The sequence below is a fragment of the Pezoporus occidentalis genome, unplaced genomic scaffold (genome assembly GCF_034315485.1).
Source record: "Pezoporus occidentalis ecotype Australia unplaced genomic scaffold, CSIRO_AGI_Poc_V1 ctg66, whole genome shotgun sequence".
NCBI classification, from domain to species: domain Eukaryota; kingdom Metazoa; phylum Chordata; class Aves; order Psittaciformes; family Psittacidae; genus Pezoporus; species Pezoporus occidentalis.
This window is the reverse complement of record NW_026916009.1, coordinates 3,710,913-3,730,555: the sequence shown is the minus strand read 5'-3', so window position 1 is coordinate 3,730,555 and position 19,643 is coordinate 3,710,913. Positions and strand designations below refer to the sequence as shown.

The window sequence follows — 19,643 nt, the reverse complement described above, 5'->3', positions numbered from 1 at the left end:
TAAATATTGTGCACTCATGAGGAAGGTACATTAGTAGTTTTGCTAAATGAGATAAATATACCATGTATTCATAGAAGTGTATGTGGAGCTACAGCTGGTCACTGCTGAGGTTGTGGGTCCTGGCAGTGGCTTTCTTTTTCTTACTTTCTAATTTGTAGATGTCTAATGCTACATTTCTTTACTAACTTGCTGTACTGTCTGTGTTTCTTGTGTTAACTTAATAGTACTTTGTCGCTTCTAACTATTTGTGTAATGTAGGCTAACTGTGTAGATATTTCAAAGAAAGACAAGCGGGTCACGAGACGATGGAGAACAAAAAGTGTCAGCAAAGAGGCAAAAATTCAACTTCAGGTACTGAATGCACAATGTTTTACTTTTCATTGTACTTTCAGATTAACTTCTAAGCATGAAGTTTTATATTAGCTGAAAGTAGGAGGTCAAGGTACTGTCTTTTATGTTCCTGATGAAATAAATTAAATATCAGTTTGTTGTTTAAAACCTAGAGAAGATAATTAGGAAAGTATTGATTTTCCGTTCATTCATATGAAAACATTGCCATCTAGGGAAAGGAGTGGGATCTGAGTACAAGTCAATTAAAGTGCTAAAAAGGCAATATGCGTGCAGCACACCGGGGTACTGCTGTTCTACCTCAAACTTCCAAGGAGGGTAACTGAACAGGTGACATGAAGCTAAAAGGAGAGCACATGAATGAAATACTAAACACGTCAGTTGCCTTTGTAAAGATCTATACTAGGAATGTTACCAATGAGAAGTATTTTCACAAGGCTTCTCTTACGGAAAAGGCTAGTATGGGAACAAACTGAATAAAAAGAGAATAAATTACATGAAGAAAGAATTTATTCTATTATGCCTAAGAGCTGAAAAGTAAAAGCACAGAAATAAGCCTGATAGGCTTGTGTCACTGCTAGATCCAGGGGGTCTTACTGTTTTTTCAGAAGCAGTTGTGTGTTTTGGGGCCTAATCCAAAATATAATCTTTTTTATAATTAAGCAACTGATAATGAAGACTGTTCAACTGACTTCAGGAGCTAACAATCACCACTGTGCTGTCTGCTACAGAATGAATAAATGTCAGCAACTTTTGATCCATTTAAATTCCTTGGCATTCACATAAACTTTGAAAGCCTTTAATATGTCCCCTAGAGGCACAATAAGGAGTTTTCTGTGACTCATTTAAGATTAATAATCTTAAGAAGAAATTGTAGTTGCATCAGCTTTCTCATAGGAGCTGTGGGTATTTTTTCTTTCTACCCGTTATACTAGATAAATCACAATAGGTTGAACAATGAAGCATCTATTAGGAATAAAAACATTTATTAACAAAGGAATTTTGGTGATTGATGTCATGTCCTATTACCTGCATTTGAAGGATCACTGCGTTTCACTGCTGCTGAATAACATAGGCAAATAAAAATATCAGGAAAATGGATGCAAGTACTTGGTGCCTATGAAGAGATAAAAATATCAGGAAAATGGATGCAAGTACTTGGTGCCTATGAAGAGACAGAGTCAATACTGGATTTTGTTCTTTCATGCCATAGTGGTCTCAGACAAATCCCTCTCCATGAAAATGATGAAAAAACAAATGATGAAAGCAGTCAATGTATGATGATCTAGGGTGGCTCATGAGGAATTGCAAGGTGTTCCTGTGTTGCCTGCACTTTGTCAAAGTCACACTGGTCTGGGCTTCCATCATTTTGGCAACAAGTCTCAAACTGCTGTTTGTGGCTTGGCAGGAGTTGTGCTTCAGCTCCTGAAATCCTCGAATATGGTTGGTTTGCAGGTTACCCTGAGAGAGTTTGTGTGCATAGCACTGCTCTACATGGGTCTGTGACTTCAGGGTCAATAATGAACTCTGCCTAATCTGAGTCAGCATTAACTACTGGCAAGCCTAATGCAGAAAATATAAAGCTTATTTTGTTAGAGTAAAGCATTAAGTAATTGATGACTGGTTTATGCATTCATTTGCAGTGAAAGAGAAACAATAAAATTATTCTAAATTACATCAAAGATTCCTTTTTGGGTGCTCCATTATCTTGGCTAGTTTGATTGGATCAACATCTTTTTTATTCTTCCAAGAGCTGTCCTGTCTCATGAATGGTGTAAAGCTGTGATTTGTGGAAGATGGCCTCACTCTAACTCATTGTGTTATTCCTAATTTGCTCATGTTGCCATTCCACAAAAATGTGCATTTCCCCTGATGCCTAAGTGCTTTTTAAGCTTACAGTCCCATTTTGTTCTTCAGTTAGCCATTCCTTCTTAGCTTCATTGGCCTTTCTTATAGGTCATCTTTTCAAGGCTATTCCAGTTCTTTATAAATTGTTTATTGGGGTATCCTCTACTGAAAATCACTTTGTGTAATTTGTGATAGCTTTTTCATGGTTCCTACACATGGTTTGCTAAGTGGTTGATATTTTATACTAAGAAAACTTCTTCCTTTGTCTTTCCCCATATCTCCATACATCTCATTAGTTTTAGGGGATAATACTAATACTAACATAATAACTTTAAGCTAGTCACACTATTAGTTCCATTTGAAGTACTTGCACCTATTTATTTTAGAATGAGCAGTCATCAGCTACCATCCAAAGAGCCTCTGAAAGTATGATATTGAAAGCCATCCTTCTGGGGAACATAAAAATTAGGAAGCTCTATATATACTATCTTGTTCATGAGTAATGGGGAATGAGGATGTACTTTTTGCTAGCTCAGCATGCACTGCACAAGACGCAAGGAGAGAATTCTCCCATCCAGATATTGTATTGTACTTATTACCAGTTTTTTGTTCCTGCTCATACATTCTTGAATATGAATGCTAGGTGTATAATGTGTTTGAAATAGGTTTTCTTGTAAGAAAAGCTGCTTGCTTTGTTTCCTAGAAATATATACTTGCCAATTAGGTATACCAGTTCTGTATGCAGTTAAAGTTGCTCACACAGTGACTAAAGTGGGGTTGCACCCTAAAGTAAAATTGAGCTTAGCATATGTATATACGTTGCAAGTTTGTGGGTTGAGTATTGCTAAGTTTTCTAGAATTACAGCTTAATTTACAGTCCTTTACTCAAGAGTGATACATGAACTATTTCTCTGAAGAAAGATTGCTTTTATGAAGGAGGTATATTTTGGTTTTAAAAGGCCTATTTAAAGTCTTATGAAAATGGCCTGCAACATCAGGTTAGTTGACCTGTATTCACTCATTTTACAAATAATGCTTTTGCACAAAATGTTGGGTTTGGATTTTTTTTTTTTTTACGCCTCTTTGGGTAAAAGACTGATTTGTCATTCTCATGACCATCTAAAGGTCTTTAAAAGAAGAAAATATATTACTGAAAAGCAGTAAAACAAACCAATATTGATTTGATTTCCTTCAAAAGCTCAGAATTGTGAAGTTATGAGACTTTTTATTTTTTTCTTACATTTATTTTATTTCTTTGGAGAGTAATTTTTTGGAGAACTACATAATATAGAACAACCTGAAAAGTCATCTTGCTCTACTGAGGCTTTCAGCTCAGAAATGAAACCAGACCCAAAGACTGGCTTATTACCTTTTCCCTTAAATAAATGTCATTATATTGTAACTCAGATTATGACCTTACTTTCTATTGTGTTGAAGTGAGTGTGGGTTCTGCAGAGCTCATTGTTCCCATTTTAATAATGTATACCAACATTCATGATCTTGCATGTATATATATAATATATATTTGTACATGTCTCTCTCTTATATATGTCCCTTTTAGTTAAGAATATTTTTCCAGACTTACTTACTCACAGGATAGACAGACATCTGTAGAGCACAGTTTACATTGTGCATGTGGTGTGTTCTCTGCTTTAACAATGTTTGTTTTCCATATTTTTGAGATTATTTACATGTTTTTAATGCAAGAATTTTATGATATAGGACAAAGCAAGGCTTCTCTCACCATGATCATTAGACAGCTTTTCCATTTTCAGTAGCACTGGCACTAATATTAGCCAGAGAATGAAGGGTATGGCCACTCTCAGATGCAGCAACCTTACCAGTGGGAATGTTACAGGAGCAAGACACTTCAGCTAACAATTGGACTACAGTATCCTGTTCTTCAGCATGATGTCCTGTATCCAGTCTATACCATTGTTATTTATATGGTGCCCAGGCTGCTTTCAGAAAAAAGTAAAAATATGTATGGATTAAAAAATACTGAAGTGGCTAAAGGTGAAGATATAGGGGAATTAAAATAAATAAAATTCAAAGGTATTGAAACTTGTTTTCTAAAGCAGAAAGGTGGCTTTTCTGGTCTGCTAAAATCTTAAAATGGCTTCAAAATAATGACATTTTGATTAGACATTAAATAGGGGGACTTTGATAAGTATGGAGCTCCTCTGTATTAGGCAATTACTTGCTTGACTTGACCGTACCATGGTGAATTTTCTTAAAAGTACAAAAGTATAAAAGTAAAATTGAGCAGGATGTGGCAACAAGTTAGGCATGCAGAGAAGGAAGCAGTTGTTGAAATGCTTAGTTTTCATTTGTGGTGCTTTATTTGAGTTTTTGCATCGCTTTGGAAGTCAAGACTTCAACAATGTACAGGAAAAGTAGTTGGAACTCAAAAAAGTGGTGTGTGGAGAAAAGGAACAAATAGGCTCAAGGATGGACATGGAAATGCTACAGCTGTGCACAAGAATACATAAGCAAGCTCACTATAACACATTGAAAAGTTTTACCATTGAGATGCATGCATCTTGAATGAACACAGTTCATTCACTTCCACTAATGCAAAGTGATCTCTTTCAGAATTCATCTTCTACATGGTCAAGTGACCCCCACAGAAGGAGTTTGTTTTTTGTGTTTTTTGCCTTGCCATAGCATCCTTTTTGTTTTCTTATTCCATATTGCCTTATAACTCTGAATGGCAATGCTAATAGTTTTGGTTGTGGGTTTTTTTTTTTTTGTAGTCTTAGTGAGTGCACTGCAGTCCAACTCATCTGGAGATAATTCTAGTGAAGTATCTAGCTTTTTTTGTGTCTTTGGCATACACAACTGAAAACATGTAATATGTCCTCAGAATGTGTAGGCCATAAGAGTTAACAAAATTGAAAGCCACTTAAAGATTCTCCCTCTCCCTTTTCTGATCACCTTTCATCTTCCTGTGTCCCATCACCCCTTCCCTTCTCTGTTTCTACTTCCTCTCTTGCATTCACTGTCAGGAAGGGCCAGCACCGAAGGGGCAGTTCAGCACAACACGACGCCGGCAGAGACTAGCAGCTGCAGTGGCTACAACAGTGAGTGGATTTAAAAATCAAGGAATAGCTCTAAAGATGGGAAGCTGTATAACTCGAATGTGTAATAGGCTTATGAAAATGTTTCTTGCACTTTTTGGAGGTGTCCAAAAAGTGCAAGAAACATGCTACCCACTTTCAGCTGAGTTTCTTAGAAGTGATCTGGCCTCACACAAATCTGTTCCATAAGTGTGGGTCTGAGCTTGCGTGGTACGTGTCCTCCATCCCAGTGCAAGTTAGACTTGGCCCCTGCACTAATTAAACACTCTTTGACATACTCTGCTGTAATCTATTCAAAATGAATAATGAATCTATACTTTTAAGTAGTTTAAGGTTAACCTTTTCATTTGAGACACTTTCTGAATACATTCCATAATCCCAAAAAGTCATATTACTACTTCTGGTGTCTGTATTTAGTTTTGCTAATTCTCTACAACTGGGACACAAAATCTGGAGCTGTGAAATCAAAGTAGGGGCTAGGAATTGGGAGGGGGAAGTGCTGTTTGTGAAATCAAAGTAGCATTGAAAGAGTATCTTCAGCTTTATCAGAACAGCACTTTTTAGGAATGCACAATATAGACATCAGTACTAATCAAGTGATGAGTACAGCAGCTAGATAGGGAAGACTGTGCAGCCAAAGACTGAATAGAGCTTTAAATGCATACCCTTATCTAGCCCAAGCAGTGAATGTCTTTATCAGGCTAAAGTGTTCCAGGTCTGCTGCTCTAGCCCATAGCTAAAATCAGTAGATCAGACAAAGCTTTTTCTTAAGCCTGAATACCTTGAGCTCCTGCTACAAAACTCAATTCCTGTTAAGCCCTCCTAAAAATCGTGGGAAATGTCTGTTTCTCCGGTTCCCAAATTAATTCATCTAAATTTAATCCCCTGTAATTAGCTGATGCTGAATGCTGTGCTCAGTAATTGATTAATATTCTGATGTTCATCATCCTGCCTGCCTGGCAGAGAAATCAACCCACTTGTCAGTTTATGTGGCTGAGCAGTTTCAGTAGACGGTTCTAACCAGTAATTTCAGCAGTAGTTAAACAACACTGGAAAGAGATGTGCCGAGGAGTGCTTAAATAAAGCACATACAGCTGGACTTAGATCACAAGGCAGTAGGAGTCCTGGGAATTTCTGAGTTGTTCCCTACGGCTGAAGTGAGGACCTGTTGAGAGAGGTCTTGGCAGAGCTGAAAAAATCTCAGGAGGAAGGAAAACCAGAAGCACCAAAATGCTGCAGCTGTTGCAGTGGTTGCGGCAATTTCCCATTCTTCCTGGCTCATATAGTAAAGTGCTTGTCTATCCCAGGCAGTGAAGTTGTGTGTGTAGACTGAGTGGTGCAGAATTACATCAGTTAACTGCATGGCAGAAAGAGGAGGTTTTCCTTACAACCCACTCTACTGGGAACAGTCTGGTAGTAAAGTCAGAAGCAGGTAGCCATAGATATAGATACAGATATAAAGCACAGCAGTGAAATGAAAAAAGGGGAAGTGAAATATGTTGGCAGTGTTTCTGGGACTTCTGCCTATTCAAGAGAAGTAAAGAGTTTGTTCAATGTTGATTTTTTCATCTGTTTTGGAAAGTAGCTTGGAAACTTTTCTAAAAGATGCATATGAGGAGAGCTCATTGTTGGTCAACAGTTTGGTATTTTTGGTTCTTGTATTTAAAGCAGTCAGCAAAGCAGCTACTTGTCTCTGTCATGTGGATGTGTATTTTTTGCAAGCAGTGTGACAGTATTTGTAGAACATGTAAATGCTGTTTCTTGGTCATACTTTAAAAGGTTATTTTCCAATAGGTCTCACTATGGAAACATTGCTTTTCAGCCTGGCCGGCTGAGGTTTGAGGCCAAAATTGTGGATCTAAAGAGAGCTGTCACCCTTGCTCCCCACCTTCCCATGTGTGAGCACCCTGCAGCTCTGCTAGTCTATGTGGGGCAGCCGCTGGGGCAACCTGCCCAGAGAAGCTGTGGCTGCCTCATCCCTGGAAGTGTTCAAGGACAGGCTGGATGGGGTTTTGAGCAACTTGGTCTAGTGAAAGGTGTCCCTGCATGTGGCAGGGGGTTAGAACTAGAAGATCTTTAAGGTCATTTCAACCCAAACCTTTCTATGATTCTATGATCACCATAGGCATGTGGGGCTGCAGGGACTCTCCCTCAAGCTTCTACATTATAGCTGGGATCGGCTTCTTTCCTGCTTTCTGTATTGGCTTCAGCATTGGGTAGGTGCTGCTCCTCCTCCCCCAGCTATCATGTAGCCATCTACTCTGCCCTCCTGGAGCCATTGAACCTTTTCAGTCCTTTCTGACTCCTTGTCAGAAAGTTCTGGGAACATGCCCTCCAACTTAAGAAGTGGGAAGTTTTGTAAAGGAGACTTGAAATGAACATAAATTTGTCACATTAGTTGATTAACCTAGTTTTGGGGGGCTGTTGAGAAGGGCAGTCTGGTACTTGCAAAGATTATGGGGTAAATACCTAGTATGAATGAAAGGAATTTGTTCTACATCTCCTGCTAATGAAGTCTTTTTCATATGAGGCCAAAATAATGTCCAATAAAAAAAAAAAAAAGAAGAATACTTTGTCGATATAGCTTGAACTCAGAATATGTGAGAGAAGAAAATAAAGTTTATACTGCATAGGTTCCACAGACCTGTAGTTTTATGTGCTAAATGTATCTGGAAATTGAGGAAGAACAGGATGGAAAATGGTATTTTGTGGAATATGTTCATAAGTGCAATGATATGTGATGAATAGATACAACAGGATTTTGAGGTTTACACTGGGGAGTCAGAAATCTAAAATGTGTATTGATGAAAACTTTTACAGGAAGGGATTGATAAAGCCATTCACTGATCTAATCAAATAATAAGGTACCAATTTCAAATATTGATGGTAGTATAGAACTTATCTGTTGATAAAAATTCTTAGTAATATGACTTTTTATGTTATCTGCTGCTCTTTATCATGCCTTGGAAGACACATTTTATACTTTGGCCCCATTTTTCATATTGAAAAATTTCATTGGGCTGCAGTGTAGAGATTCTTGATTTATACATTTGATAAATATAATGAGATAAATTAATGTGTTCAATATGTTTAACAGTGCTTAATATTTAAGTAATAAAGTGTAGTTCTACCTGCCTGTCCTTTGCATTCAAATTTGAAAATTGGGTTCTTGGCCTGATATTTATACAAATGTATGTAAATGGTAAAATTAAAACAAAATAAAATATACGCTTACATATACACATTACATATATACCAGTGGTAGCCATACACTGCATATGTAGCATATAAGTAAACTGTTCAGTATATATGATGCATGTATATAATTTATAAAGATTTGCATGTGCATTTTTATTACCTGAAAAGTATAGAAGGAGAAAGAAAGGTGGAAATGATAATGAAGTAAATTCTTTGTTGGATCTTACTAAACTGTTTGTCTTTACATTTATATGGTTCATGTACTTTAAATGAAAATCAGGTGGACTTTTTTATTTTTTTTTTTGTTGGTTGTGGTTTGTTTTTTTTAGCTATTTTCCCTCTTTATAGTTGCCAATACAGTTAGTTTCAACTCAGGATTTAGCAGTAGTTTTGAAATACTTCAGTGATAGATTTCGTAATTGTATGGCTTATTTATAGATCTGTGGAGGAACTTGCGTACTTCAAATGTTGGTATTGTAACAACAGAGTCATACTACATGTACTCTCAAATGTCCAAATATAAAGCAGCATGTGTTGTGGTTCTATTTTCCAATCATCTTTTATGTATTAGGAAATGGTCCATTTTTGTAATGGAGTTGAGATGCTCCATTCCTAGCTGTTAGCTATGTATTTAGGCCTTCTTTTGTCTGTTTCACTGAAAATTTGCAGGAGATTCTGCATCAGCTGAGCTGAGATTTAGCACAGTAGAATGTTACCTGTTCACTCTTACCATGTTCTTCACATTATGAACTAAATCTTTTCAGAAGAAATTTGTATTCTGTTTCAACAGAGTCAAAAGGTTGATTGCACCTTATACAATATTTCTTCACTGTTTCTCACTGTAGGTTCCGTTCAGTGCTACAATGTCACCTGTTCGACTGCATTCATCCAATCCCAACCTTTGTGCAGACATTGAGTTTCAGACTCCCCCAAGCCATGTAGCGGACCCTCTGGGGTGCTCTGCTGAGTACATGAAGCTTCAGGAAGAATTCTGCCTGATGGCACAAAAAGGTAACTGAAAATATTAAGCCTTTCTTTTATTGTGCTTCTCTGTTGTGTTTCTTTATTACTTTCATTTAGTTATGGCTAGGGCATTCATGTGCATTAGATGATATTGTGGAAGAATTTTTAGCTGGTCAGGTGGTTTACACAGGCAACATGAATTATCATTCTGTCCATGGGTGTCATGAATCTGGAGGTAAATAAACTCAGTATGATAAGAGTCTTGTGAACTACTTTATGCATCTTGTAAATATATGACTGAATTTGCAAACATTTTCTCAATAAAATGCTTTATTTCTCCCTAGAGTTGAATCAGGATGTCACTGCTATATATAATGTTGTGTAGTTCATTTTTATGCAATGTTTTCTATGTCAGTGGAAGCAACAGAAGAGCATATTACTAGAATGTACTTTAGAAATGCCATTTTATTGCCAATACATGAATGGTCATACAGACTGAAAAATACTATTTTTAAAAGGGTTTGTTATCAGTTTTCTATCTGTTATAGAACAAGTGCAGGAAAAAGCATGTGAGTGATATCTTTAAAAATGTCAAAAACCTGTTTAAAGAAAGTAATCCTCTTTATTAATGCAATATTAAGCCTTAGCAAAACTGGGGTTTTGGGGATTTTTGTTTTGTTTTGTTTTGTTTGTTTTTCTGAAAAAAAAAACAAACAAACAACCAGAAAGAAAGAATCACACACTGGACACAGGCTTTCCACATATACACCTTTCCATATGTTCAGTACCAAGAGTGTGCTCAGATGATGTATGTGAATATATAGCATGCACATTACAAACTCAAGCTGTAAGTGATTATTTGGCATAGATTACTTGAAATGCAGTCCTAGTTTCAAATTTCTGCAATTGTGGGTTGGAAATCTCTATATCTGTCTTTACTGCTGAAATATTGTAATAGATGTCATGTGCAGTTCTATAGCTGAGAAAACATTTGTTTTCTTTTTTCTTAGTGCATTCTCTTTTGAAGTCTGCCTTTAACAGCATAGCTATAGAGAAGGAGAAGCTTAAGCAGATTGTTTCAGAGCAAGATCTTACAGGACACAATGCTCAAGTAGCACACCTCAGACAGTCCCTCTCTCAGGTATGTTCTTGATTTAATTTCAAGCATGTCTAGGTTGACAGATGCACTATTTCTTTTGTACTTTGGGCATTTTCAGAGGTGAAAGGAGCACAGAAAAAGCCAGATTCTTGACTAGAACTTTGATCTGTGTTCTATTATGGCATAGGTCTAACCTCGGTGCATGTGGAGGTGAAGGATATCATTTGTTTGTGTAAGCGTGTGTCTGTTATGTCTTTTCAGAGTAAAGAGATAGGATCAAATTTTTTTATACAAATGCTAGATATCTCTCCTGGAGCTGTTTCCAGCACAGCCAAGGAGATATTCTATTTTCTTAATTTTTAAATTTTGACTGTATTCATCTTTGTTTTATATGTCTATGTCTCTAACTGAAAAAGGAATCTTGAGTAAATTGGGTTTTCAGGTACATACCTGTTACTGTCCAGCATCTCTCCCACTTAAGCCAGAGGAATTGTTATTGACTTTAGTGGGGAAGAAGAGCTAAAGTGACAGTAAATCTTCAGGTTGCAAAATAATTTTTTTAATTCATTGTTAAGGAAAAAAAAAAGCCACTCAGAAGAATGGATTGATGTGGAGTACTGCATCTGCAAGAAATGTGAGCAGAGGTTTAAAGGCAAACAACTTCACTCAAATCTGTATACAATTTCATGCACTGTTATTGGGTTGGAGGTTTTTGCTATGAGATTAAAATTGATGCATAATGTTTCTGTAGGTAAAGATGCATATTATGTTACACAGATTGATTACTTTGTGTTGTAATAAAGAAAGGTTAAAGACAAGAGACAAGAGTAACATTTATGGTTATTGATGCTAATTTAACTAAGACCTGTAGAGACTTATTGCTAACTTGTTTGAAATAGGTGATCTTATTTTCCTCTTGTTCCTGGCCATCAGTGTCAGTCTAAAAGTCACCGTCACACATTACTTCATAGTCTCAGTGAGGAATAAGTGGAAATTTGACCTTGTTCAGATGGTTGGGTTTGACCAGTCTCGTGAGCAGATTTGAGCAGTTAAGGAAGCCAGGCTGCTGTTAATCATCATTTTCCCTTCCTGGTAGATGGCTACTATAAACATGCCCAAACTATTTCAGAACAAAGCAAAATGGGGTAATTTAAACTGTTTAGTGACAGTTTAAGCTAGCCTATTTTACTTTGGTCCTATTTTATTTCAGTACGTTCATGCAATCTATTCCTGAGGCTGCCCTAGTGTGAGGCAGAAGAGTCTTGCTCTGTTACAACAGTCGCTTTCTACTAAAACTATATGTTTGTCTTTTGTTCATTTCTATAATCCACAGTGTTGGGGATAAGGTTAAATCAGTTTATGTTCTAGGTATGTAACATATTATACTTCTTCTGGATTTCAGAATCTTGCACGAGTCTTTCTGGATTGTAGACAATATGCATATGTGCACCCAAATCTTTAATCTAGGTCAGGCTTTAAAAAAGGATCAGCAGATGCCAGATACCATTTGATTCTGTTGGTATTTATGACACTAATAGATCAGTAATTTGAAATAAGTACACACATGCAAATATATAAAATTGATATGGATGTGTAAACACCCAGTGATACTGGTGAATTATGTTGGTTTTGCTGGAAACAAAGCAATTCCCTTGGCAGGCTTTAAGGACTGATAACCTTGTTTCAGAAAAAGCTGTATAGCTGTAAACCAAGAATTTGTAGACCAAACTAAACCAAATGCCTCTTTGGGCATTTTGCCAGTAGTTCCTGTTGTTCTGCAGTTTCATTCTTTCTTACTGCATTCAGTCCCCATTTCCATAATGTACATAACCCACCAGTATACCTGCCAAAGAGCTACCTGATGCCATTACAAAACCGTGGGAGAATGTCTGTCCCTCCTGCCTCCTAAAAATCACTGAAGGCAAACCAACCAAATGATTAAATCATGTTAGAGAGTATCTCTAAGTATCTCTCTAAATACGGAAGAAAAGAGAATCAGTGATTTCTTAGGAAATTGAGGGAAGAAGCTACTTTTTTTCTATTTTTTTTTCCCTAACACTTTTTAATTTTAAATGAAATATGTAATTTTTATTTTAAGGCTCTCAACCAGAATGCTGAACTAAGGAGTCGCTTGAACAGAATACATTCAGAATCTGTTATTTGTGATCAGGTTGTCAGTGTAAATATTATCCCTAGTCCTGATGAGGTAAGATTTTGGCCTTTAATGGATTATAGTACAAGCAAACTTTGCTAATTCTCACTAATAGCTGAAACACACTTGGCAAATTACAGATTTTTTTCAGCTTGGCAAGTGTTTATTTAAAGAAAAAATAGGATTATATTTTCACTATATAAAATAAAACGTCTGTCCTACCTAATGAAAGAACTCAGTTTGGTCTCTGAGAAACAGGGAAGGACTCCACTTTTGGAATATTAATTGTTGGCTGTGTGAATTAGTGAGTTGTTATTGTATTTGAATGTGACACACATTCAAATGTAGCTATCCAATTCTGTGTCTTAGTTTCTTGCCAAATCAACAGAGCAATTTAGTACTTAATGGCCTGAGCTGGCAAGTGCTTAAAGGGCCTAATACTTAATATTTGGGGTGGCACTGCTGAAATCAAAAGGCTCAGACTATGGGGGCCTATAGGGATGCTGGAGAGGGACTCTTCATTAGAGACTGTAGTGATAGGACAAGGGGTAACGGGTTAAAACTTAAACAGGGGAAGTTTAGATTGGATATAAGGAGGAAATTATTTCCTGTTAGGCTGGTGAGGCACTGTAATGGGTTGCCCAGGGAGGTTGTGAATCCTCCATCCCTGGCAGTGTTCAAGACCAGGTTGGACGAGGCCTTGGGTGATATGATTTACCGTAATGTGTCCCTGCCCATGGCAGGGGTGTTGGAACTAGATGATCTTAAGGTCCTTTCCAACCCTAACTATTCTATGATTCTATGATTCTATAAACCAAGCACTATACTAATCTCATATGTGCAACGCTTAGTCTTTCTCGTTTTGCTTCCTTCAGTCAACAGATTACCAAACATTTCTATCAATAACAAGTCAGCTTCTTTCATGAGGAATTGAGTTTCTGAGCTGTAATATGTTACAATTAATGTGGTCACTTTGACAACCATTCTGCTTGCATTTTGCCAAAATATTTTTCATTTGTCATTTCCACTGATTCTTTTCTATGCATATGCCACTTCAGTTAACATACTCTTGTCTCCTAATTATCTCTTCCATCAAGAAAGGAAGGTGAAAATGCATTTCAAATTACTTTTGTTTGTTTGCTTTTTGAAAATATCCAACCAATTTTTCAAGAGTCCAGCATGTTGGAGGCTATCAACAGACAGAGGTGAAGCAGTGCCACAGCACAGACAGTGATCTGCAGTGAAGTCCTGAGCATCAATTCTATTTTTTTTTTGTAAGCTGTTTCTTTTTCACATGTACATCTTTATCTTAGTGCAATATGTCTCACTGAAGGTGTTTCTCAAAGAAGTTCTCAGCTTTCTCATCCACTTTTTCTCTTGATTGCTTTTATATATATATATAATCTTGCAGTGTGCAGATAATGCCTGTGTGAGCAACTTTTTCAGGTAGGGGCATATGTATTTTTCCAAGTCTCTCTAAAAACCTTAAAATTTTAATCACTTCCTGTAAAGATAACAGCGAAATGAGTTTCTATTTCTGTTATAATTCATCAAACAGCATAAACTGTCTCCAAGCCTATAAGACCCAGTGAAAATGGAATGGTTTTTGACCTCTTGGCTTGTTTATGAATTTTTTTATTATTATTTTTTTTTATTAGTGCATGGTGAGGCAACTTCGTAGAGCATAATTCTACAGGATTAAGATGTCAAGAAAACCATTTGCAGGACTTCTGTAGTAAGATTAATGAGGATTGGGTTGCAATCTGAAGTTAACTGTGTTTAAGAGGACTTCAGTAGTTTCATCTGTGTTATCCCCCAAAGCAACATGCTGTATAAATTGAGGGATTAAGACAAAAACCTGTTTCACTCCACAGCAGTAGTTCCTTTGGTGGAATGGTACAGGGAGAAAAACTTAATTTTTTCCCCCTTCCTTCTTAAAGCAATAGCCTGTAGGGTAACATAGAATCATAGAATAGTTAGGGTTGGAAAGGATCTTAAGATCATCTAGTTCCAACCCCCCTGCCATAGGCAGGGACACATCACACTAAACCATGTCACCCAAATCCTCGTCCAACCTGGTCCTGAACACTGCCAGGGATGGAGCATTCACAACCTCCCTGGGCAACCTATTCCAGTGCCTCACCACCCTAACAGGAAATAATTTCCTCCTTATATCCAATCTAAACTTCCCCTGTTTAAGTTTTAACCCATTACCCCTTGTCCTATCACTACAGTCCCTAATGAAGAGTCCCTCCCCAGCATCCCTATAGTCCCCCTTCAGATACTGGAAGGCTGCTATGAGGTCTCCACGCAGCCTTCTCTTCTCCAGCCTGAACAGCCCCAACTTTCTCAGCCTATCTTCATATGGGAGGTTCTCCAGTCCCCTGATCATCCTTGTGGCCCTCCTCTGGACTTGTTCCAACAGTTCCATGTCCTTTTTATGTTGAGGACACCAGAACTGCACACAATACTCCAGGTGAGGTCTCACAAGAGCAGAGTAGAGGGGCAGGATCACCTCCTTTGACCTGCTGGTCACGCTCCTTTTGAGGCAGCCCAGGATACGGTTGGCTTTCTGGGCTGCAAGCGCACACTGAAGCCGGCTCATGTTCATTTTCTCATCAACCAACACCCCCAAGTCCTTCTCCACAGGGCTGCTCTGAATCTCTTCTCTGCCCAACCTGTAGCTGTGCCTGGGATTGTTCTGACCCAGGTGTAGGACCTTGCACTTGGCATGGTTAAACCTCATGAGGTTGGCATCAGCCCACCTCACAGCTTGGTGTCATCGGCAAACTTGCTGAGGGCACACTCAATCCCACTGTCCATGTCAGCGACAAAGTTGTTGAACAAGACCGGTCCCAACACGGGTCCCTGAGGGACGCCACTCGTTACTGGTCTCTAGCCGGACATTGAGCCATTGACCACAACTCTTTGCATGCAGCCATCCAGCCAGTTCTTTATCCACCAAGTGGTCCATCCATCAAATTGATGTCTCTCCAATTTAGAGACAAGGATGTCATTGAAACCTGATGTCCCTCCCATCAATAGCATGGAAAGGAAGATATGTTCCACTATTTAAATTATCTTGCCCTCAATTGGTATACACGACACAATTTTGAACCCTTATGTTGCTGTTAAATTCTCTTTATAATAAACCATAATTTAAAACCATAAAGATTTCATTCCCTTTAGTAGCATTGAGTCCCCATTACTGGCATAATTCAAATGAGATTTGGAGTACAAACATGGAATAAAAGCACATAAATAAATATTATAGTAATTCTCCTGAATATTCAAACATTTCAAGCATTTGTTACTAAACTGGTTCAGAAGTGCATTTATTTTGCAAGTAACTCCCTGACCTATAAAGCTTTATATTTGAGTTTTGGTTGTATCAAAGCTGGCTCTGAGAGATGTAGTTTATTACAACCAGGTGTCTTTTCATCTGAATTTCATGGTTGAACTAGTCTGTGGATGCAGAACTAGATCTGTGGTTATTCATACTGCTGCAACTTAGGAGTTGATGCTGAGCAGGCCTCAAATTAAAAGATGTATCTTGATGCTCAAAGTGCACTTTATTTTGTAATTGTCAAAGTCTCATCTGTTAGGTACACACAAAGCCCTGCCAAAATTCTCTCTTTACTATCCATGCTTATATTTGGCATAGAAAAATTGCTCAGATTATTTACCCCATCTTTGTATATTTCTTTTATTTTAGAAATAATAATTTTATTTTTCTATGCTTTATTTACAGACAGGTGAACAAATTCATGTCAGTTTGCCACTGTCTCAGCAAGTTTCTAATGAGAGCAGGCTCTCTATGTCTGAATCTGTTTCAGAGTTCTTTGATGCACAGGAAGTGCTTTTATCTGCCAGCTCATCAGAAAACGAGGTAGGCTATGGCAGCATGCTGCAGTTTTGCTGTTGGACAGATTTAGGTATTGCTACAACTCATGAATGATTTTTCTTTTCTCTTTAATAATGGACCTTAGAATAAAAAGGTATGTAAGGTGTAGATAAATGAACTTGAGACTCCTTTGTGATGGGGTGCAGAAGTTCCCTGAAGTGTAAAACTGAGTTGAAAGCTGCTTGTACCAGTAGCTTATGTTCAGTACATGCCCTTGCTAGACTATGCCAATTTCAGATAAGGATGACATAAACAGGAGCAGTTATATCTGACTACGGAGTCAACTAATTTAGATTTTAAAATATTCTTAAAAAAAAAGGTCTTCTAGTAGACATATAAAGTTATTCTCTGTAATCAGACAAATAGGCAAAAGCCTGAAAAATTCGCTCACTCATGCTCAAAGTTGAAGCAGTCAGATGCAGTTCAGGCTCCTGAATCGTGTTGCTGTCCACAGCTTTCCTGTGATAGCCTGAATAAATTCTTCAATATAAAAAATGTATTTAGTTTTTGAAAATACCTTTTATAAAGCCACAGTAGTGCTGTGGTCTGCCACGACTCTTCCTTAAAAGTAAGTAAGAATGTGCCACAATATTTTCTCGTTGACAAGGATTGCTCACCTGCCACGAGTTGGTACAACCATGAGCGGAATTGTTCATCTAGAGAATGGAATGTTTCCTTATCTTACTGCTTCTGGCAGCAATATTTCTGTCAAGTACCTTTTATCTCAATAGTCTGGATTGTTTATATCAGCATGGAAAATTGGTGTGCCTGTATAGTATAAATAAAATGGAAACTTTACAAAATCACTCCCAAATGGTATAGGCCTTATAATAAATACTCTGTCATGAGTAAATACCGTAAAATATTTTGAAAGTAATATTTTTGGGGAAAAGAAGAAAGAATCTTAAAAATAGTCATAACATTGATGTAGTTCTTATTTTGCAAAATGATGGGTCAATGTTTATGTATATTTTTTGCTTAAACACAAGCTGTGTTTTGTTGTTAGACTCTTTATAAAGAGCACAAATCTGACTCCACTTCCCATCCCTAACACATTGCATTTTCAGTCTTTTGTTCCTCTCTGATCTTGTTTGAAGTCACTGTTTTGTAAAGTTAGTGTCTGTATTTAGCTTCATAGTAAGGAATTCAGAAACAGGGAGAGCATAGCATTTGTTTTGATGCTTTTAGCGCATTGTCAGTATGGGCCAATTGAAACTCCCAGTTGATTTAGTAAAAAGCTCTAATTGGGTAGAGATGATTTCTTTGAATATTTGTGTTTCAGTTAATTATTTTTGCCTACTTTGTCACTGTATTTTATATGTATTTGTCTGAATTGATGTTTTCCTTATGTTGTAGGCTTCTGATGATGAATCTTACATCAGTGATGTGAGTGATAATATATCTGAGGACAACACCAGTGTTGCAGACAACATTTCTCGGCAAAGTATATGTTATGTTTTAACCTTTGGGAATTATGTTGGTTATGTTCATATACCAGATTTACTGCATGTCAGTAACAAGACCAACATAGCTGAAATCAGTGAAGCTGGGCATGCTTGTTCTGGCAGTGATTAGGTTCAGTGGCTAAGTCTGTTTTTCTTTATCTGATGCTTTTTAATATAGTGTGATAATAGGTTTTTTTCCCTTCCCAGTTCTTAATGGTGAGTTGACAGGAGGTGCATTCAGGAACGGACGGAGAACTTGTCTCCCAGCTCCCAGCCCTGACACCAGTAACATCAATCTGTGGAATATTTTGAGAAATAACATTGGCAAAGATCTTTCCAAAGTATCTATGCCTGTTGAGCTAAATGAACCTCTGAATACCTTGCAACATCTTTGTGAAGAGCTGGAATACAGCGAACTTTTGGACAAGGCTGCTGAAACAGATGATCCTTATGAACGCATGGTAATAAATTTAGTTTATCACTTCTTATGTCTGTATTAAAATGGGAGCTGTTGAGTGGAGGTCTGTGCAGGGACCTCTCTTGCTTTTCCGTGTTGGGTCAGGCAAATGTTGTGAACAATTGCAGGTAGTAGGTTTGATCCGAGTAAGGCAGAGGGACTTTTCTTGTCTTCAGACCAAGTCCTGCAATTGTGACTCATTGATATGAAAACTGATCTCACTCTCTGGAATTGTGTATGTAGACACTGGCAGTTTTTAACCCTGCAGCATCCTTTCCTGGCTTTCAGTGATCAAGTCCAACAGCCTCCAAGAGCTAATCGAGTCTGTGGCTGGCTTATGATCAATGGTCAATCTTATTATCAATAAGATGTCATCATAGGCAATTTCTAATAGAGAAGTTTCAAAACACCAAAACAAAGTTTGCCTCGGCAGCCTGACTTCAGCTCCCCTGTAAGTATGTCTTGGTTTTTTAACTGACAGTCCACATCTTATGTTCAGCTCTCAGGGTGTTTCGATCTGTCATTTCTCCTTTTGCTCAGAAGAAACAAGGAAAAGGCTGTTAGGACAAGTTTGGTAGTGTTGGTGCTGAACTATTGTCCTCTAGTATGGGTTGGTAGCATTGTAGATAACTGGGAGAAGAGAGGTTGCCTTTGGCTGTCATCTCATCACACAGTCAGGTCCATGAACTGTATGTGGCCTGCAAGAGAGTGTGGGGTCCTAAACACTGGTATTTTTTCCTTGCCACTGGAGAAGTTGGAGATCAGTCTTATGATAGGGGGTTGAATTATTATCATCACATGCTGTTTTCCTATAAGATTTCTTATGTCCCTCACAAAAGGAAGATCCTGTAAGGACTGGGCAGAGTTATAATGAATAAATCAGACTGCTTGTAGGACTCTGCCTCTGTTGAACAGCTTGGAAGGTGACTGTTGGAGAAGTCAGGAGAGTTCAGGAAGGAAAAAACACGGTGCAACTTAAATCTTCCTTGGAAACGTAGATTCATAGAGTCATAGAATAGTTAGGGCTGGAAAGGGCCTTAAGTCCACTTCTCTGCTGCACATCTTTAGTGCAACACCTGGGATACAAGCCAAACTTGTAACAAGCACCTTAAAAATGCGAATTGCACAGAAATTTTTACCAGGCAGAAG

The 19,643-nt window shown here is 37.7% G+C and overlaps 1 protein-coding gene across 6 annotated transcripts in view; it reads left to right on the top strand.

The window, feature by feature from the left end:
- OSBPL6 (oxysterol binding protein like 6) overlaps positions 1 to 19,643 on the top strand; it is a 75,268-nt gene that overhangs the window by 45,057 nt on the left and 10,568 nt on the right. Inside the window, exons 10-17 of one of the 6 annotated variants that reach the window (XM_062640729.1) lie at positions 259 to 351; positions 5,205 to 5,279; positions 9,320 to 9,485; positions 10,448 to 10,578; positions 12,635 to 12,742; positions 16,440 to 16,577; positions 17,949 to 18,036; positions 18,245 to 18,498. In XM_062640729.1, coding sequence (XP_062496713.1) covers positions 259 to 351; positions 5,205 to 5,279; positions 9,320 to 9,485; positions 10,448 to 10,578; positions 12,635 to 12,742; positions 16,440 to 16,577; positions 17,949 to 18,036; positions 18,245 to 18,498 — 1,053 coding nt within the window. The remainder of the gene's footprint in view (positions 1 to 258; positions 352 to 5,204; positions 5,280 to 9,319; positions 9,486 to 10,447; positions 10,579 to 12,634; positions 12,743 to 16,439; positions 16,578 to 17,948; positions 18,037 to 18,244; positions 18,499 to 19,643) is intronic. The other 5 variants (XM_062640732.1, XM_062640731.1, XM_062640730.1 and 2 more) reach the window with 5 other exon arrangements.